The sequence below is a fragment of the Capsicum annuum genome, chromosome 3, assembly GCF_002878395.1.
Source record: "Capsicum annuum cultivar UCD-10X-F1 chromosome 3, UCD10Xv1.1, whole genome shotgun sequence".
Classification (NCBI taxonomy): domain Eukaryota; kingdom Viridiplantae; phylum Streptophyta; class Magnoliopsida; order Solanales; family Solanaceae; genus Capsicum; species Capsicum annuum.
In genome coordinates this window covers 8,438,268-8,458,223 of record NC_061113.1, presented here as the reverse complement: position 1 = coordinate 8,458,223, position 19,956 = coordinate 8,438,268, and the positions used below count along the sequence as shown (strand labels likewise).

Genomic DNA, 19,956 nt, shown 5'->3' with positions numbered 1-19,956 from the left:
TAGTAAATTTAGAGTTTCAATTCATTAATAATACTATGAGAATATATTCAATAAAATTTCATAATAGAGATTTGGAAAGAATAAAGTTACGCAAACCTTACCACTAACTTGGTGAGGTAGAGAGACTATTTTCGAAAGATCCTCGTCTCTCATTAATAATACGGATAATCTATTTATTTTGTACTATATTAAAAGTGTGAAAATTTTGAACATTTTATCTTTCATTAAAAGATATTACAATAGATAAAATCGCTATTTATCATTTCTATCAAATTATTATTAATATAGCGAAAAATTCTAAATTTATAAAATTCATTAAATTTATTTCTTATCTACTAATTTTGTTGGATTTTGGATTCTTTCGACAACCGATTAATTAGTATTTTCATTATAGTTAGTTATCGCATTCTTCAATTCTTATACTGCCGTGGGTAGGAGGAAAAAGTAGGTTAAGTTTAGAATTGGTTTACTGATTGAAATCTTGATAGTATTTATGATCAAAGTGATAAATTTACTTGTGATTTGAGATAAATTTTTAAAATATTAGTATATTTTTTAAGCTAATTTAGGTCTAGAAATTTTTTACGAATTGAAATTTTAATAGTATCTATGTTGGGAAAAGGCATAATTAATCGTCATGAAAACTTACTTTTGCCATTAAATTTAACTTGTAATTATTTAACCCTTTTATGAACTTTAAAATGTATTATTTTGCTATCTTAATGACTGACGTGACCAAAAAAAGAAAATCAAAGAGTATTTTAATTAAAAAAAGTATTAAAAAATTAAGTAGGATCCACTTTAAAATTAGGTAGAGGTTCAGGCATGTTTCGTTATAAAAATATCCAAACGCTCTCCATAATAGGTATAATTAAAAATGATGTTTAAAAATATTTCATTTAAAATTTTGAGTTGTGTTTGGTTAAGATATCAATTAGAGTTATTTTTAATTGTTTATGAATAATTTAAAATAAAAAAAAATCTGAAATATTATGTGTTTTCAAAGTTTAACTTAAAAAAAAGTAAAATATTTTAATAGTCAAACAAGTCCTTAGTTATTAGTAATTGTTAGTTGATCCTATGGGGCATTGTGTGTCTCATATATTATATTCGCGAAAAATAAATTTTCTATCTACACAAGACATAAATTAAAATTCATCCAATTTGATTTTTAAACAAAAATTCTTAGAGTAAAAATAAAGCAAATACTACTCTATTCATTCTAAATTATTTGTCTCTTATATTTATTTTACTTGTCATTTATAACATATCAAGAATAGACAAAATAAAATCTCTTATTTTACCCTTAATTTAATTTTAACTATTATTCATTAATAGAAATAATATGATAAATTCACTATATCCAGTATTATTTTTGAGAAATAGGTGCTAAAAATGTTTATACTTTGACAAAATTTACAGTGACGTATTCTGAACTTTGCGTGGGTCCTATGACTCTTCTAGACTACTTTTTACCGTATTTAATTGATATATATTTGACACTTGAATCACTGTATGTATAAGAAAAATGTTTGCTAAGAGGTAAATATATGTTAATTAAATAGGTAAAAGATAGTGTGAGTGGATTATAAGACCTCCGCAAAGTTCATGATATGTAACGATAAATTTGATTGAAGTAAAGGTATTTTTTGCACATTTTTTTCATTATTTCTTTTATTGAATGTATTAAGTCAAAAGGTGACAAGTAGTACTTATTATTTTTTCAAATTTCACAACTTTTATAGTACATCCAAACACCCTCTTATTTTCTCTAATAAATTTTCTCTGACAAAGCTCAATTGCTAAATCAAGAAGTTTCCTTTTTGAAATGGAGGTGGTACAAGTACTACAACAACGGTGGAGATTAAGGTGGTCATTCAAGAATGCTACAATTATTGTCACTTTGTTCAATATCATTGCTGCCCTTTTTCTACTTCACACCTTCTTCTTCTCTTCCAACAAACCATCTTCAGGTTCCCCTCTTTTCTTTGAGTTTTGTTCATTTTTAGATCAACTATTCTTTGGGGCTTCTAATTTGTTAATTATGTTTCTTTCTGTTCATTTTTTTTGGGTTTTTGCTTAGGGTAGCAACAAAAAACATAAAAAATTATTAGTAAAAAAGTGAAAATGCTCTATTACCACCTTGTACTATATGCGTGAAAAAACTGAGACACACCGAACTTTAGGAGCTCAATTAAAATTGTATTTTTGACAATCTTAGTGTCTACATGGCACACGCGTGTGCCTTCGCGGATCCTTCAATGTGTTGTGACACGTAGGTACTAAGATTGTCAAAAATATGATTTTAATTAGTCCAATGGTAAAAGGACCTTCTAAAGTTCGGGTGTGTCTCAGCTTTTTTCACGTATAGTTCAAGGTGAAAATAGAGTATTTTCTCTTTTTTTTTTTTTTTTTTTTTTTTTTTTAAAGTACTTTGCTGTGGAAGTATTTTTTGTAGTGATTTGTATCCAATTGAGCTCAGAATTGAAAGTTCAGAAAGGGGAAGCATAACTGAGAGTATCCGAGATTAAAAAGTTACGGCCTGTTTGTTGTATTCTCTGTAATGTAAAGTATTTAGTGAGATTTCTGGCTTAAATAGAACAAGATCTTTTCGAGAGGGACTTAAACTAGTCACAATTAAGATATAGTTTATGTTAGTGGTAATAGAGAAGATGATATAGACTGAAGTTGGAACTAGCCAAGCATTGGAGTAGAAGTAGCACCACCTCAGAACACTTTTTGGAGCAATCGCCATCTTTTGTCCAGCAGGATGTTTGCGAGGATCTCCTCAGCAACAAGTTGTCCGTTTTGTCCACCCAAATGATGTAAATACTCTACTTCTCAATACTAGTTCCCGAAACATCCACTTTTTGTAACCGCCCCCTTAATTTAGCATATCGTGCAAATAAATTTTACAGGCAGTAAGATATCCGTGTTTTTCGGAATTTGTTAAGACAGTAGTATAGTGGCTGCAACATGAATAGAAGGACGCCTTGTGAATTAATATGACGGCAAAAGCCATCAAATCTCATTCAGAATAGCATGGCCCGAGAGCTGTTAGAGGACTCTTCCCATTTCCCTCCCGCCTAACAAAATAAAAGACGGGCATGTATATATCCATTTTTGCTCTTAAAATGTTGTTCGAGGATATTTCAGTTTCTAGTCAAGTAACTCACTAGATCACCTAATCTAGCTCTGGTAAGAGAATGGCTAAAATGGCATCTTGCTGTTTGATTTGCAGTTGAAAGGTATATAACAGAAGCAGAAGAGATTCGACGTGCTATGTTGCCTTTGGAGCTAATTAAAAGAGTGTGTACCATCCTTTTTCCTTGTTCTGTTATAGCTGAATAATTAGGATGTTGTGCATCAATAGTATTATTTTGTTTTCTAGTTTGTGTGACTTTTAGTGTATATAAAATCTTCTGCCGTGATAGGTGAAGGAAATTCAGAAAGAAGCATATGTCGAACCAGATCCTGTCCAACAGAAGGATGCAAAGCAGACTGCTGCAGTAGACCTCATATCTAGACTGAATAATTATCGGTCATATTCAGATTCAGGCAGCGTGAAAGGTAATTTTTCAACAATCCTCTGGACACTCTTCTCTTATCTTTGGACACAAAAAGACTCTATAATGCTTAGCCATATGCTGAATCCATCAACGGTCTTCTGCAGCTCTTGGAATCAGTAAAAGAAAAATTGTGTTAAATTAAATGGCACCGCAAGCTTCAGTCAATGTATAGCTTCTATGGATCACACTTACCGTTATACGAGTCATCTGACTTACTTGAATTGCACATGTAGTTCATTTGCATCCTTCTAAATTCGCCAATGAATTGAGGCAGTATCAAAGACAACTTAAATACACTTTTTCTCATGGTAGTTTTAATCAGATGACAAGATGTTGTAGGACTGTAGCTCGAAATTCTACTTCTACACTTTGTGACTACCTTCATTATTCATTTCCTGGAGCTCTTTAGGTGTACCTGAGAATGTCGATTACTGCATCTCAATAACCACTATACGGAGTTTTAAAAAATTGACCGACTACACTTACTGTGAAATGTAAATGAATTATCTGGTTATGTGATTGTGAAATTGTTCTGCTGAAGTTTCTATACCCATCAGGGTCTTCCTGGATTTTATTTCCCTCTAGTATGTCCAAAATGTACTTTCTTTGTAAGATGATAATGTTTATCTTGGACTATGCTACCTCAATTTCCGTAAGGTAATTTTTTTTTTTAATTTTTCCATGCTTTGGCCTCAAAGCGATCAAATAAATACTGCTTGAGTTTAGATAAATATGTTTATAATGACCATCATAATGAAAGAAACTAAAGAACCAGCTTCACTTCAAGTCATCCCACTCTGCTAGTTGGACCACACAACTGAGCCTTCCAAACTATGTCAATCCGGGTTATTTACCATATAATGAGCATTCGTGATGGCATACCAAGATCGGCCCTGCGAATCAAATTGTTGCTCCATATATACCTCCTCTGTTGCTCCATATATACCTCCTCAGCTAGTTCACCATACACAAAAAACTTTGTTAATGTCAAGCTGACCAAGCGGTCAATGATGCATGTTGATAATTGTTAGCAACCCAAGAGAATGTCTCACTCTAATCGAGGTTATAAAATTGGGTGTATCCTTTGGCGATCGGTGAACCTTCAGCCAATCATTTTTGCCATCTGGATCCACTTCCACATAATAAACCAAGCAGCAGATTTTCGCTTTGGCAGTGAAATCAGTCCCAAGTGTTGTTGCAGTCGTTTTATTTTTCTTGTTTTCTTAGAATTTCTAACGTAAAAATAACTTTTTTTTTTACAGTAACATTAGACAAAGTTGACACAAATAATAATGGAGATATAGTTTAGAATTTTATAAATGTGATGTACATAATGAAATAAGATTTGCATATGAGAATGGGTGAGGTGGTTGTATCTGTTAATGTCTAGCAGGTTGGTCTTAGAAGACGAGTAATCAGGTGTTGCCAGCATAAGTATATCGTCATGCTATTTTCCCCTTTCATTCTCTTAGGTGTAAACAATAGGTGCCACCCTTCTATCATGTAGCATGAATTGGACATAGGGAAGTGACAAAACTATGTTTGGCTGCCATGTTCATTAGTACTTGGATAGGCTCACAGAGCTAAACCTGGATATAGTTCATGTGCTGCAATTAGGTATAAAGAATCTTGAGTGCTAGGACTGACTTCTCAAGTCATCCACTCTAGGAACACAAATGCGATCTTTGATCCTTAGCAACACCTTCCGGATCCAAAATTTCTTCATTGTCCTCACCTTTCAGCTCACAATTTCTCATCTTCAAACTATCGAGCCTTAATCTGCTATATGCTCCATCATAAATGATTGTAGCCTCAACACAAGCAAGAACCCTATGTCGATGGTGTTAGCTCCTGTTAATTTTCATAAAGACTCGGGGCTAATGGGTTGATACTAGTCACACAATAATGCATGTTAGACCAGGGAAATCCATGAGGATTTTGTTGTGTGTATCTCGTACACGTGGTTGGAGCATATTCTACAATCTAAGATGGTTTTGCAGCGGCTTCTCCTGTGCTGTATATTCTCATTCCATGCAGGAGTCATCCCTTGCACCGATGAGAACCAATAGTTGTGAGAAAACAAGCATGAACATAAGAAGTTAGTGTTTTCAAATGACAAACAGAATTCTGAGCTAGCATTGCATCTATGGTATAGATTTACTCATCTACTTAATCCGAACATTTTCTGCTGCCACAGTAAACTATTTTTGAATGAGATAGAATTTGCTTAGTTTCTGTCCTGAGCCGGGGGTCTATTGTAAACAGCCTCTCTACTTCATCTGAGGTAATGGTATGGTCTGCATACACATCACCCTCCCCAGACCCCACTATGTGGGAATACATTGGGCGGGTTGTTATTGTAGAATTTGCTTAGGTGAGAGGTTTTTTGCCCTTTTCAGACTCTATTATGTAAAACATCGTTCCTTCTTTTCTTTCTTTGCTAAACATGTTCCTATAATAATGAGTATCTTCTTCATTTTACTGCAATTGTACAGTTGTGGAGGAATGGCGTAAACGAAAGATGGAAAGAGCCAGGCAGCGCGAACTTGAAAAGAACGGAACCACCTTGTAACGTAACAGTCTGAAATCTTTGAGGGGGGTTTGAGAACATCAGGTGTATATGTGTGTGCTATAATTGTATAACAGATATGTCTATTGATCATGTATCATTTTAGCTTTATATTTGTCTTAACCTGGGAAAACTGCTTCTGCTCTTAGAAGCAGCAAAACCTTGTAGTTTGTCCTCAACAGGAGAAAAGTTGTTTATGTGCTACTCAACCAAGGTAGTATTTGTTATCTTCCAAAAACTTGGTCAATTGGATTGTCTGTCATATCAACAGTGTATATTTGTCCAGTTAGTTGAAATGTCAGCATCTAATTAGCATTTATGTAACTGTTAAGTCAGGGTCAGGGTCCAGTTAGCTTCCTCATCATCATCATCAATTTATGTGATGGTGTTTGGCTGAGCATTCAACTTCAAAATTAAATGAAGATCTTTTGAAAGTTGTGGCGTAGAATAAATCATAGACATTTGTGTGGCTAAGCAAATGCATGAAATAGTAAAATTTGCAAAGATACAAGTATACAACCAAAACATCACAGCTCAACAACATATCCAACGTAATCCCAGGTCTTGAAAGAGTAAAATGCACGCAAACCTTATTCCTACATTGGGAATTAGAGGTTGTCTCCGATTAACCCTCAAAAAAGAAAACATTGGAAGCGAAAAGCCATGACAAGATACTATACGAACAAAATCAAAGCATCACAGCTCAATTTTTTTTTAAAAAAAATAACTTGACTAAATCAAGCAAAATGAGTTTATTCAGAGAACAATAAGGGTTTAAAGACGAGGCAGAATACAATAAATAAAACTTGCATTGTCATATCCAGAGGGAAAATCTGGTAGTAACATATTTCCTATGCCTCTTTGATCCATTCAAAATTTACCAGCATACCTAATTTGTACCATATATTAGGTGCTTCCCTCTTTATCTAGCAAATAGCATTTGAACTTCACTCCAGTTATTCATTTAGCACGATATCGATACAATCTTCTGTACAGAATAAACAAGTTTAATCTTCATATATACAAGCTATTACTACAACCTACGAAAGCTCTTACAGACAAGAACACTAGTAGCAGGTTAGCTCTAGCAAAGTGAGTCGGTTAAAACTTAAAAGAGTTCCTCCCATAGCATGGGTAGTGAGAAATTGCAATATCGTTTTCTTTTTTCTTCTAGCTAGTCATTGAACACCGTGATATATACAGCAATAGGATCTACAACTGATGAAAGAACAGCAAACGGAGCAACTTGTTTTAGCAGGGTAACAGTTTGCGAATACTTGCCCTTCATCTGCATGAGATAAAAAAGTAAATAGAATCAGCATAAGCTTAGGTAGAAAGCAGCTGTGAGCGACTGCCGCTAGTATGTTGCTTCCCGACAAAACAAAGGTATCAGCAGTACGCACAATGATAAACCAGTAAACGTAGCGGAGGCTAAACTATATGTTATGAATTTCAATTATGGAAACAAGTGGCTGTGGATGAAGTCCTAGAAGTATAACTGAAACGGTATATGACCAGAAAAAACTATGAAAAGCATACGATAAATACAACAACAACAACAAACCCAGTGTATTCCCACAAAGTGGGGTCTGGGGAGGACAAGATCTACGCAGTCCATACCGCTACCTCCGAAGAAGTAGAGAGGCTGTTTCCAATAGACCCCCGGCAAAAGTATACGATAACTAGTACTTACCAAACCAATGGGGGTCGTTTGGTAGTGTGTATTGAAAAGTTAATGCATGCATTAGTTTAATGTGTATTAGTAGAACCTTGTTTGGTATATCTTTTTACCCCATTAGTTATACACTCTATTGTATATTGAGGCATGTATTACTAATACTTCAAAATCCATCGCATTAGTAATGCAATGGATCTAATGCATGCATTAACATGCTTAAAGACACTATTATCCCTCAAAAAAATTTCCGCATCCCTTTCATTATATATATTAAGGGTATTATGTAAAAAAATAAAAAAAATTTAGAAATTACGTAATTCATGTTATTTTTAATACATCGAACCAAACACTGCATAAGAAAAATACAAGCATAACTAATGCAAGCATAGCTAACACAAGCATTACTAATACACCATATTTTGCATTATTCTTATACACTCTACCAAACGACCCCTAACTGAGATCTCCATCTGGAAAAAGGAGGACAAGTGATACTTTTGAAAGAAGAGCAAAAAAGGAGTGTGATCCCTCGCTAAGATCGCACCCATTTAGAAAAGACGCAAAGGTGACCTTCTCCACGATTTAGTACAAGGGCACTAAATGAGAAAGAAGGTAGCTGAATTTCTTATCTTACTTGATGGCAGGCATCAGCTAATACAATATAAACAACACTAGAAGGTCATATGAAAGCACATTTAGAAAACATGCATGCACCGTGTGGAGCCGTTTTAGAAAACTCTCCCCCAAAAGGAAAAGAATCTTATTAGAAGTCCCCGAAGGTGCATAACAAATAACAGTTTCATTTAGGAGGAGAGAGAGTCAGTCATTAGAAAATCAAAAGGACAGGAGGAAATTCCCATGCCTAAAAAAGCTTCACCCCAAACTCCTACAGGGAGTCGAAAAGTAAAAGGCAAAAGTATAAGCAAGTTTAGTTTATCAGAAAACACAATAATTAAAGATCAATTAAAAGATAAAGAAGCAAATAGGAAAAGGGAAGATCATACCGCTTATGTGTATTACTATCACAAGTATTACTACGTTGACAAAAGTAGCTTGTACTTCTCTTTTAGGAAAACGGACTTGTTGGCATACGATTCAAGACACGGAGGATAATCGGTCAGTCCTGCTCTTCACCACTTAAATATATCAGGCTTTTGTCTGTAGCAAAGTTCGAACTCATGACATGTGTCTAATCCAAACATCACACTTTGCGCTTTTACCACGGAGCAAAAGCTCCAAGAGTTACCTATTATTAATACACAAACAAATATTTGCAATTCCTAGTGACATTAGAGTTTATCCATAATCTACTGCTTGCATGCGCTTCCTAAAATTGAATTGTTTTTAAACCAATGGAAGATTAACTTCCTACCTATCAACACGTAATATCAATTCTTATAAAAGCATGTCTTTAAAAAAAAAATAGAATAATCAGATTAAAGTTTCCATATGGAATGGGCGTCAATTGCATGGTACTTCTCAACCTCACATCCGAGGGGCAGTTGAATTGGCAACTCATGAATGTTGTCAGGTTGAACAAGCCAATAAACACATTAAATAAGGTAATTTACAAGAAGCCAGAAGTTACTATTGACTCAAAGACCCAAAAAACCCAAAAACTATATGAAAGAATTAGCACCTTTTTTACGAAGGTGGTGTCTAGGCAGCCAGCTTGTGTGCACCGACTAATTTATCAGGTACGTGCTACCTATGTTACTCGGACTCTTCAAAAATGTAGACGGATGCGCGACGGATCCTCCGAAATAGTGTATTTTTGAAGGATCCGATACAGTTGCGGCAACATTTTTGGAGAGTCCGAGCAACTTAGCGTGCTACCTTCCACCAACATAGATTCCAGGTAACTTTGTCTACTAAGGTTTAGGCAGATGAGAAGAAATCACCTAGTGCATTTCTGTCTCCGTAGGGATTTGAACCTATGACCTCGTGGTTCCCCTCCCACTACGGTGCCCACTAGGCACACCCTTGGGTGGCTACTAAAGAAACATAACTTTAAGGCATTCAGTCTTTCTTGAAAATCTTTTTGAAATTGTACGAAATGAAAAAGGATCGTATAAGGTAAAACAAAAAGAATGGTATTTAGCTATCATATACATGTGCATATTCTTTACTACTTGAGCAAAGAATCATGTACCATCTTTTCCACTAAAAAAGGAAACTTTAAATTATATATCCACCTCAATGGATGAAAACAACGCTAAGTTGGATAGGAGAAGGCTTGGTTGAACTCTTAGTTGTGATCCAACAAGGTTGGAAAAAAAATCCGTTACTTTCAAATTAGAGCAAAGAGGTAGGTGCAATGGTACACCACCTGAACCTTTTCAATTTTTAAGGTTTTTACATCTGGTATCCCATTTATATTTAAATAAGGGTATCCATTTTTTATTCACTTATGTCATCTATTGATGTTTCTTCCTTCAAATGTTAAAACCATATTTGGGAAATACAATAAATAATTAAAATGATGAAAAAGGGACTAAAAATTAATGAAAAGAAAGTATATTGGGTCATGTCGGGGCAAGTTGGCACAGGTAGTTTGGGACATTAGCAGGGGAACGCGTCTCACCTGGTTCCTACCATTGCCATATCTATCCTCCTCTAATGGTGAGGAACAATTTTTACTCTTTAAACGTGACCTCGTTTGTAAAGGTGACAGACACCTAAGGAACTCCTTTTTTTTTTCACAAAGATTGATATGAGTTTCAAGACAAGTTCTCTCCCTCCCTTTCCCACCCCGCACCCAAACCTCTTTCTCTTCTTGAACGTGATCACTGACCACTTAAGGAAACACAGTTCCATGTAATTAAGCCACTATAAGACACCATGTAACTCGTCCGATCTGTTCAAAGGTACTTCAAGATAAAATGAAGCTTTGAACATTTCTTAAATGAGAAAATTAACAATTGGAGCACGCATAATACTCAACAGCATAGCTCATGTTGCAATTGATACTTGAACACCAAGAAACTAATAAAATATGGCACTGGGGCAAGTGTTCTTTCCTCCAGTTGATCCTTTTAGTATTATAACATAATTATATTACTATCTTTGTTTCAAATACTAGACCCTTTTTCCCCTAAAAAAACAAAAGACAACTCCATTAGTATAGCTGCCTCCACTTGGTGCATATCTAACCTACTTCACTTTAAGGTCCATTTCCAAAATAAAACCTCCCTTTGAACGAGATTGATATTGGTATAAATCAAAACTCATATGAAGTTTCTTGATAATTTCTCAGCAAATGTACATTTTTTCACATTACAAAACCTCACTTTAATCCCTCTTTTATAAGCACCAGAATTTTTCAATCGTCTAATTTAGACAAGACTTTACTACTTTATCCCGATTGTTTTGGTAATCACCAACATACCCTTACAAAAAAGATAACCCCGAACTCCCACTCAATTCCGTTTGTCTTTTGTCCTTTTCCATGTAAAATTAGTTTAAAATTTATATCCTTTGTAAATATCCTAAAGGGAATTTTAGTCATTTTAATGAATAAAATACTTATTATCAGTTTCAGCACTTTAAATCAACCACATAAATGCTTATTTACCTCAACTTTAGTGTTTAATGCTTTTCATCTACTTTAATCAACAAAACAAACAACAACAAACCCAATATATTCCCACAAAGTGGGGAATCAACAAAACAAAACGGACTCTAAATCTAATAGCTAGTCAAACTAGTTTACGGCGGTGACCAACACAAGTACCGTGTAATCTCTCCACCAAAACTAATGCGGATGGGGAAAAAATCATCTAAAATTTTTGTCCCCGCTCTCCTACGGTTTTTACCCCCTTTATTGAGCTGGCACACCCTTGGTACCCAAAAAATGTTGTACAACTAGTATGTGACAAGAGAGTCTCTACTTCTTAGCAGCTGCGCAGAGGGCTCTTAGACATGAAATCTAAAGAGAAGGGGCTATTATCAGGAAAAGAGAACAACTAATAAAAGGCAAAAACATAATTAAACCATTAAAAAGACAACCAGGGATGGAAAAGGAAATTCTTATTAACCAGCATGAAAAGAAGTTCAAATTCATTCAACAAGTCAGTTAAGATGCATCCATGCAGCATATTATATATTGAAAAAAAAAAAATCCAACCAAGCAAATTGGAGTTCCAACCAGCTTTTTAGAATTCACATTAGAAAGAAAATGGCACGTCCAAAAGTCGGCACAGCTAAATAAATTTAAGTCTGCCACAACATTTTAACGAGAACAGTCTCAGTATTTTCATTTCAAGGGCCTAAGACCGCTTCTAAAGAGAGATTCAGAATAAAAGTCATAGGTCGCTAGAGTAAGAAGATGACCAATACCAGTAGACTGATAATTAGCATAGTCAGCCCTCTAGAAAACATGTTGCTGAATGTCATTACAATTTTGAGTTCAACAAGAATTATTCACTTGAATGTTTTAATTACCTCAGGAAACGATGTGCCAGAAATGTCTGTGCCTCATCATTTTCAAAATTGGATGAACTACTATAAGTTAATCAATCACAGATGGCAAGCTTCCCAGCCCATTCATCTGTATCCGCTACTCCATAATCAATACTGATCTCCTTTAGAGGGGGAATATTCTCCATTGCGAAGAGCATCAGGTGGGGGAATGCTACATGGTTGTGATCATAAAGCACAGGCTGCACCAAGACATTGGGACTTGAACTGTGACTGATATAACATGCTACATTCCTCATTCTTGACACATCCATTGCAAAATCCAAAGGAGGAATGGAGGGGTATGTTGGTCGAACATAGTTAGGATATATTTGCGACAAATCTCCCCATTCTGCCCATCTCTCAGGAAAGCGACTTGGATAGACTAAACTATCACCATTCATAGTAAAAATTTGTGCTTGCTCTCGTGTGAGTACAACCCCAGTAAACTCACAGATAAAAGACCCAGCTTGGATCAAGTCCAGTGACCTAACTCCCCAACCAGTCTCTCTCGACCGAAACACTTCAAATCTGTTCCTCAAACCTTTCTGAGTCACTCGATTTCGACAAGTTGGAGGACATCGACAATGTGGTCCACATTCAAATACTAACGGTTTGCCTCTCATTAATATCCCATTATAATCATAGGCAAATTGACCGCCATTTCTTAGAGCACAATAACAATTATCAGCACACCCATCAATGCACTCACATCCACTGCCCACATTCTGATAAACATATGGAGGATAAACAGTTTTTGCTAGATATTCAAAATAAGCCGGATCATGATTATCATCAATGTCGTTGAAAAGAAACACAGGCACGTTTTCTTTTTTCCTTGATATATCAAGAGTAACATAACCAGTAGGCCTAGCTTCCAACGGTCTCATCCTAATATTCTGCGCAAAACGAAGAATAGCACTTCCCATCTCTTCTTGATTGTCTATCCTAACAAGCTTATATTTATACACTCCAAATCCAGACCTTCCAATATCAAACCAGCATTCAACAATTCTATATAATCCATCATACACATAAACCTTTCCACTAGCACTACCACTTCCTTCGTATTTAAAACCACGAATCACCCTTACCTCAATTCCATAATGCATACTTCTCTCCAACGCCAAATTCCCACATTCCAGCTTCTGATGCACGCATTGCCTCGAATACTTATCCTGTCCACCATGTCCCGTATATATAATCACATCACCTCCATCCTGATCATCCTCGTACCCACCTGAAACAATCACACTCGTAGCAATTGGCTCTCGATTCGAGCTTTGACTAGCAGGTACATAATCTATTCCAGCTTGAGCTTGACCATGTAATCCAACAACACAAAGCTCCATCCTGAAAAAGAACACATCACCAATAAGCACTCCAGGTATCGCCCCAACAATCCGCTTATCGCGATTCATCCACAACCCATGTTCCCGCAATATCTGACAAGCTTTCAAATCCCCTCTTGGCCTCCTATAAGTACCCAAATGCTGACTCCCTTCATCCTCCGCCATCGCTAAAATCCTAAGTGAATCATATAACATTCTCGTCTTCCTTACAGCATCGCGAAAATACACCTGATCTTCGGGTTTAAGATCTGTAACTCTAACCAATTCCGAAGAACGTTGCTGATACTTCCTCTTAGTAACCACCACTTCCGAAACCTGATTATTCTCATTACTCACCGGAACAAGAGCACGTGAATCCGGGTCCTCCACAACCTCCTCTTCTGCTATAACACCCAAATCCTGATTTTCCGAATCTTGATGGTTTCTTCCGACAACCTCAATTTCTCCGAAACGCTGCTGTTGCTGCATTTTTCTAGCAAAAGCTTCTTTAAATAGCTCAGAAATGCGATTATACTCGGAATAAACTGTAGTATCATCAGACCCAAGTGGTGGAATTTCGTGTACAGTTGAGCTTGTAGGTAATTGAACGTTGCTGTTACAGGTAAAAGGTGAACTACCAGACCCACTGGAGCTGAAATTGGGACTAGGGTTGGGAAAAAAAGGTGGGGTTTGAAGATCAGCTTGTGTATATTCATCAAGGGGTTCAAGTTTTGGTTCAATTTTTGGGATAATTCTTGGATTTGTGGGTTCAGGTTGAAGATTCAAGTCTTGAAATGGTACTAAAGAACCCATTTTTTTGTGGGGTTTTGGGGGTGGGGGTGGGGGTGGGGTGGCGTGGGGGTAGGGAGTTTAGGACATGGAAGGAGGAGGAAGATTTTGGGGTTTATGGGGATGGTGAGGGAGGTTTTTGGTAATTGAAATGGAGGAAAAAGAGTGTGTGTGTTTGACAGGTAAAAGAGGTGGAGAAGAAGATGTGAATTAAGATCACTGGAAATTTATTTTTGTGATGAAAGTACAGAGCGAAAACAATCTCTCTATTTTACGAGCTATAACAGCCTCTCTATTTTCATGAGATGCAAGATATTATATATTTCAATCTCTCAATTTCATGAGATATAATAGTTTCTTTATTTTCATGAGGTACACAATATTATATCTTTCAATTTCTCTATTTCACAAGGTACGCAATATTATGTATTTTAATCTCTGTATTTCACGAGATACAACAGTTTCTCTATACTCATGAGGTATACAATATTGTGTATTTTAATCTCTCTATTTCACGAGATACAACAGTCTCTCTATGTTCATGAGGTATACGATATTATATATATATCAATCTCTCTATTTCACAAGTTACAATAGTTTCTCTATGTTCATGAGGTATACGATATTGTGTATTTTAATCTCTTTATTTCACGAGGTACAACAGTCTCTCTATTTTTACGAGGTACGTGATATTGTGTATTTCAGTCTCTTTATTTCACGAGGTATAATAGTCTCTCTATTTTCACAAGGTACACGATATTATGTATTTCAATCTTTTTATTTCACGAGATACAATGGTCTCTGTATTTTCACGAGGTATACGATATTGTGTATTTCAATTTCTCTATTTCACGAGGTACAACAGTTTCTCTATTTTCACGACGTGCACGATATTGTGTATTTCAATCTCTCTATTTCACGAGGTACACCAGTCTCTTTTTTCTCACGAGATTCACGATATTGTGTATTTCAGTCTCTCTATTTTCACGAGATATACGATATTATGTATTTCAATCTCTTTATTTCACGAGGTACAACAGTCTCTCTATTTTCACGAGGTACATGATATTATGTATTTCAATCGCTCTATTTAACGAGGTACAGCGGTTTCTCTATTTTCGCGAGATACACGATATTGTGTATTTTAATCTCTCTATTTCACGAAGTACAACGGTCTCTTTATTTTCACGAGTACACAGTATTGTGTATTTCAATCTCTCTATTTCACGAGGTACGTCAGACTCTATTTTCACAAGGTACACGATATTGTGTATTCCTCGTGTCCTATTTCACAAAATTATATTGAATATGTTATTATTGTATATGATATTATTTCCTTAATGAAAGTGTATAGTGTATTGAAAACAGTCTCTTTATTTCACGAGCTACAATAGTCTCTCTATTTTCACGAGGTACACGATATTGTGTATTCCTCATATCCTATTTTATAGAATTATATCGGATATGTTATTATTGTACACAATGTTATTTCCTTAATAAGAGTATAGAGCATATCGAAAAAAGTCTCTTTATTTCACAAGGTACAACAGTCTCTCTGTTCTCACGAGGTACACGATATTGTGTATTCCTTAGATTTTATTTTATAGAATTATATTATATGTTATTATTTTATACGATGTTGTTGTTTTTATGAAAGTATAGAGCGTATAGAAAACAATCTCTCTATTTCACGAGGTACAACAGTCTCATTATTTTCATGAGGCACACAATATCGTATATTCCTCATATCCTATTTTATAAAATTATATTGGATATTTTATTAGCGTACACAATATTATTTCTTTGATGAATGTATAGAGCATATCGAAAATAATCTCTTTATTTCACGAGATACAATAATCACTCTATTTTTTCGAGGTACACAGTATTGAGTATTCCTCAAATCCTGTTTTATAGAATTATATCAGTTAAAGATAATACATAAATATGACCTTAAACTTGACACCAAATTATAACTTTGACCTTAAACTTTGACAGTACACAAATATGACCTTTAACTATTAAAAACTGGACAAATATGACCTTCGATCCTATATGGCAAAACGCGTGTTCAACACGCAAAATTGGGCGCGTCCAGCATAAAATCTAAGGGCATAATACATAAATATGACCTTAAACTTTGACAGTGCACAAATATGACCTTTTAACTATTCAAAATTGCACAAATAAGACCTTTAAATGACTTTTCACTATTATTTTTTAATTATTTTTGGTTCAAAGATGAAAATAACATCTAATTTCTTTTGTCATTGAGGAAAAACAGCAATATTGAAGATTTATTAATAGGCGGATCAGCCTCATACGAAAAAATAGAGCGGATATGTATATATATTATAAAATAGAGGGCGAATTTAAGTTATATAATATATCTAAATATAATTTATTTAAATATTAAATTAAAGATGAAACTATACTAATAATAATAAAAATTATAGTTTTAATAAAACGTTATTAAATTAACGTTATTAAGGATAGTAGTAGTAGTATATTAAATTAACATTATTAAATTAATGTTATTACAATGTTATTAAATTAACGTTATCAAAACGTTATTAAATTAACGCAAGGGAGGACCTACGTGGTTGCCATGGGGTTCACCCGAACCCCCACGGTAAAAAAAATTACGTTATATATATAAGGTAGAAAATCTATATTTATGTACGTATATTAATGTTGAACCACATGAAACAAGACACTTAGATAGCCCAGCGGTGTTATTTGCTCTTCTTAGGCGCTTCCTTCAGCCTACTGCACGGGTTCAATTTTTTAATTAAAAAAAAGTTAGGCGTTGCTGTTATAGAAATAAATAAAAAATTAATAATAATAATAATAAAAATTAAAAAAAATAACGTCGTTTTAACACAAAAAGCAAAATTTTGACTGTGCACAAATATGACCTTTAACTATTCAAAACTGCACAAATATGACCTCTCTCCAAGTCAGCCCTTTTAACGACATGACACCGTGTGATTGGATTACCTTTCCACGTAGGCGCGAGTGAAACTCACGCATGGGGTTGCAAAATCGGAGGTCATATTTGGTCAAGTTTTGAATAGTTAAAGGTCCTATTTGTGGACTATCAAAGTTTAAGGTCAAAGTTATAATTTGGTGTCAAATTAGAGTCATATTTATGTATTATCTCTATCAGTTATGTTATTATTGTACATGATATTATTTTGAGTTAATACATAAAAATGATCCTAAACTTGACACCAAATTATAACTTTGACCTTAAACTTTGATAGTGCACAAATATGACCTTTAACTATTCAAAATTGCACAAATATGACCTCTAATCCTACGTGGCAAAACGCGTATTCAACACGCAAAACTGGGCGTGTCCAACTTAAAATCTAAGGGCATAATACATAAATATGACCTTAAACTTTGATAGTGCACAAATATGACCTTTAACTATTCAAAACTGCACAAATGTGAAATTTAAATGACTTTTCACTATTATTTTTTCATTATTTTTGGTTCAAAGATGAAAATGACATCTAATTTCTTTTGTCATTGAGTAAAAACAGCAATATTGAAGATTTATTAATAGGCGGATCAGCCTCAAACGAAAAAATAGAGTGGGTATGTATATATATTATAAAGCAGAGGATGAATTTAAGTTATATAATATATCTAAATATTATTTATTTAAATATTAAATTAAAGATGAAACTATACTAATAATAATAAAAATTATAATTTTAATAAAACGTTATTAAATTAATGTTATTAAGGATAGTAGTAGTAGTATATTAAACCAACGTTATCAAATTAACGTAATTAAAATGTTATTAAATTAACGTTATTAAAATGTTATTAAATTAACGAGGGACGAACTTACGTGGTTGCCATGGGGTTCACCCGAACCCCCTCGATAAAAAAATTACGTTGTATATATATAAGATAGAAATGTATATTTATGTTGAACCACATGAAGCAAGACACTTAGATAGCCCAGTGGTGTTATTTGCTCTTCTTGGGCGCTTCCTTCAGCCAATTGTGCGAGTTCGATCCCTGCTAGTGGCTGTTTTTTTTTTTTAATAAATAAATAAATAATAATAATAAAATAATAATAATAATAATGAAAACAACGTCGTTTTAACACAAAAAGCAAAAACTTTGACAGTGCACAAATATGACTTTTAATTATTCAAAACTGCACAAATATGACCTCTCTCCAAGTCAGCCCTTTTAGCGACGTGGCACCGTGTGATTAGATTACATTTTCACGTAGGCGCGAGTGAGACTCACGCATGGGGTTGCAAAATCGGAGGTCATATTTGTGAAGATTTTGAATAGTTAAAGGTTCTATTTGTACACTATCAAAGTTTAAGGAATTTGGTGTCAAGTTTAGGGTCATTTTTATATATTAACTCTTTATTATTTTCTTAGATTTCGTTTTATGTGAATGTATTAGGTATATTGTTGTTGTACACAATATTAGGTATATTATTCAATATTTAAACTTTATTTATGAGAATATACAAAATATGTCATTACTTTATGAGTTTGTAAATGATTTTTTATTTTATTTCTAAAGAAGTGGTATTTTAGATTAGGCAAAATGACCCTCTAGACCCCTCTACTATGTCAGTTTTGTAAGTTGAACACTTCTACTTACATGTTTGTTATCTGAATCATTGAACCCATCAAAAAACAATATTTCACACCCTTTGACCGTTGACTTTGCCTATGTGGCAAAGTCATAGTGACTAGGACAAGGAGAGTGTAACCACTCGCCTAGTGGTGCGTGTGCGGGTCAACTTTTGGCCAATTTTATATTAAAATAATAATAAAAATTAAAAATAATGTTAATTTAAAAAAAAAAAAAAAATTAAAATGGTCATTTTTTTCCTCCATTTTTTAAAATTTAAAAATATTTTTAAAAATTTAAAAATAATTTAAAAATATTTTTATTTTTTTTAAATAAAAGGATCTTGTTTTTCCTCCATCTTTTTATATTTAAAAATAATTTAAATTTTTTTTTAAAATTTAAAAATAATTTTAAAATATTTTAAAATTATTTTTAAAAATTATAAAAACATTTAAAAAATATTTTTAATTTTTTTTTAAAAATATTTTTTCCCTTCCCACCCCCACACCCACCCAGCCCCATCCAACCTCACCCCCAGCCCCCTACCCCACCCCAACACCCGTCTAGCCCTTCCCCACTCCCACCCCAGCCCATCCCCACCCCCACACCTTACCCAACCCCATCCCACCCCACCCCCAGTCCTGTACCCACCTACCCCCACCCCCCGCACCTTACCAGCCGCTCCCCACACCCCTCCCAGCCCCATCCAACCCCACCCCAAGCCCCCAGCCCCCTACTCCACCCCAACACTCATCTAGCCCTTCCCCACCCCCACCCCAGACCATCCCCACCCCCCACACCTTACCCAGCCCCATCCCACCCCACCCCCAGCCTTGTACTCACCCACCCCCACCCCCCGCACCTCACCAGGCGCTCCCCACACCCCTCCCAGCCCCACCCCACCCCACCCCAACACTCTTCCAGCCCCCCCCTCCCCCCATACG

At 34.9% G+C, this 19,956-nt stretch overlaps 2 protein-coding genes across 2 annotated transcripts; one reads left to right on the top strand and one right to left on the bottom strand.

Moving 5' to 3' along the window:
- Positions 1-1,704: 1,704 nt before the first annotated feature.
- On the top strand, positions 1,705-6,457 carry LOC107864556. The gene is made up of 4 exons (XM_016710968.2): positions 1,705-1,973; positions 3,242-3,309; positions 3,435-3,570; positions 6,065-6,457. The coding sequence occupies exons 1-4, from the start codon at positions 1,829-1,831 to the stop codon at positions 6,139-6,141; spliced, it is 426 nt and encodes a 141-aa protein (XP_016566454.1). The 5' UTR covers positions 1,705-1,828; the 3' UTR covers positions 6,142-6,457.
- A 472-nt stretch (positions 6,458-6,929) lies between these two features.
- On the bottom strand, positions 6,930-14,782 carry LOC107864555 (histone-lysine N-methyltransferase family member SUVH9). The gene is made up of 2 exons (XM_016710967.2): positions 12,260-14,782; positions 6,930-7,426 (listed from the first exon to the last, which is right to left on the bottom strand). The coding sequence occupies exon 1, from the start codon at positions 14,416-14,418 to the stop codon at positions 12,331-12,333; it is 2,088 nt and encodes a 695-aa protein (XP_016566453.1). The 5' UTR covers positions 14,419-14,782; the 3' UTR covers positions 6,930-7,426; positions 12,260-12,330.
- Positions 14,783-19,956: the final 5,174 nt, after the last annotated feature.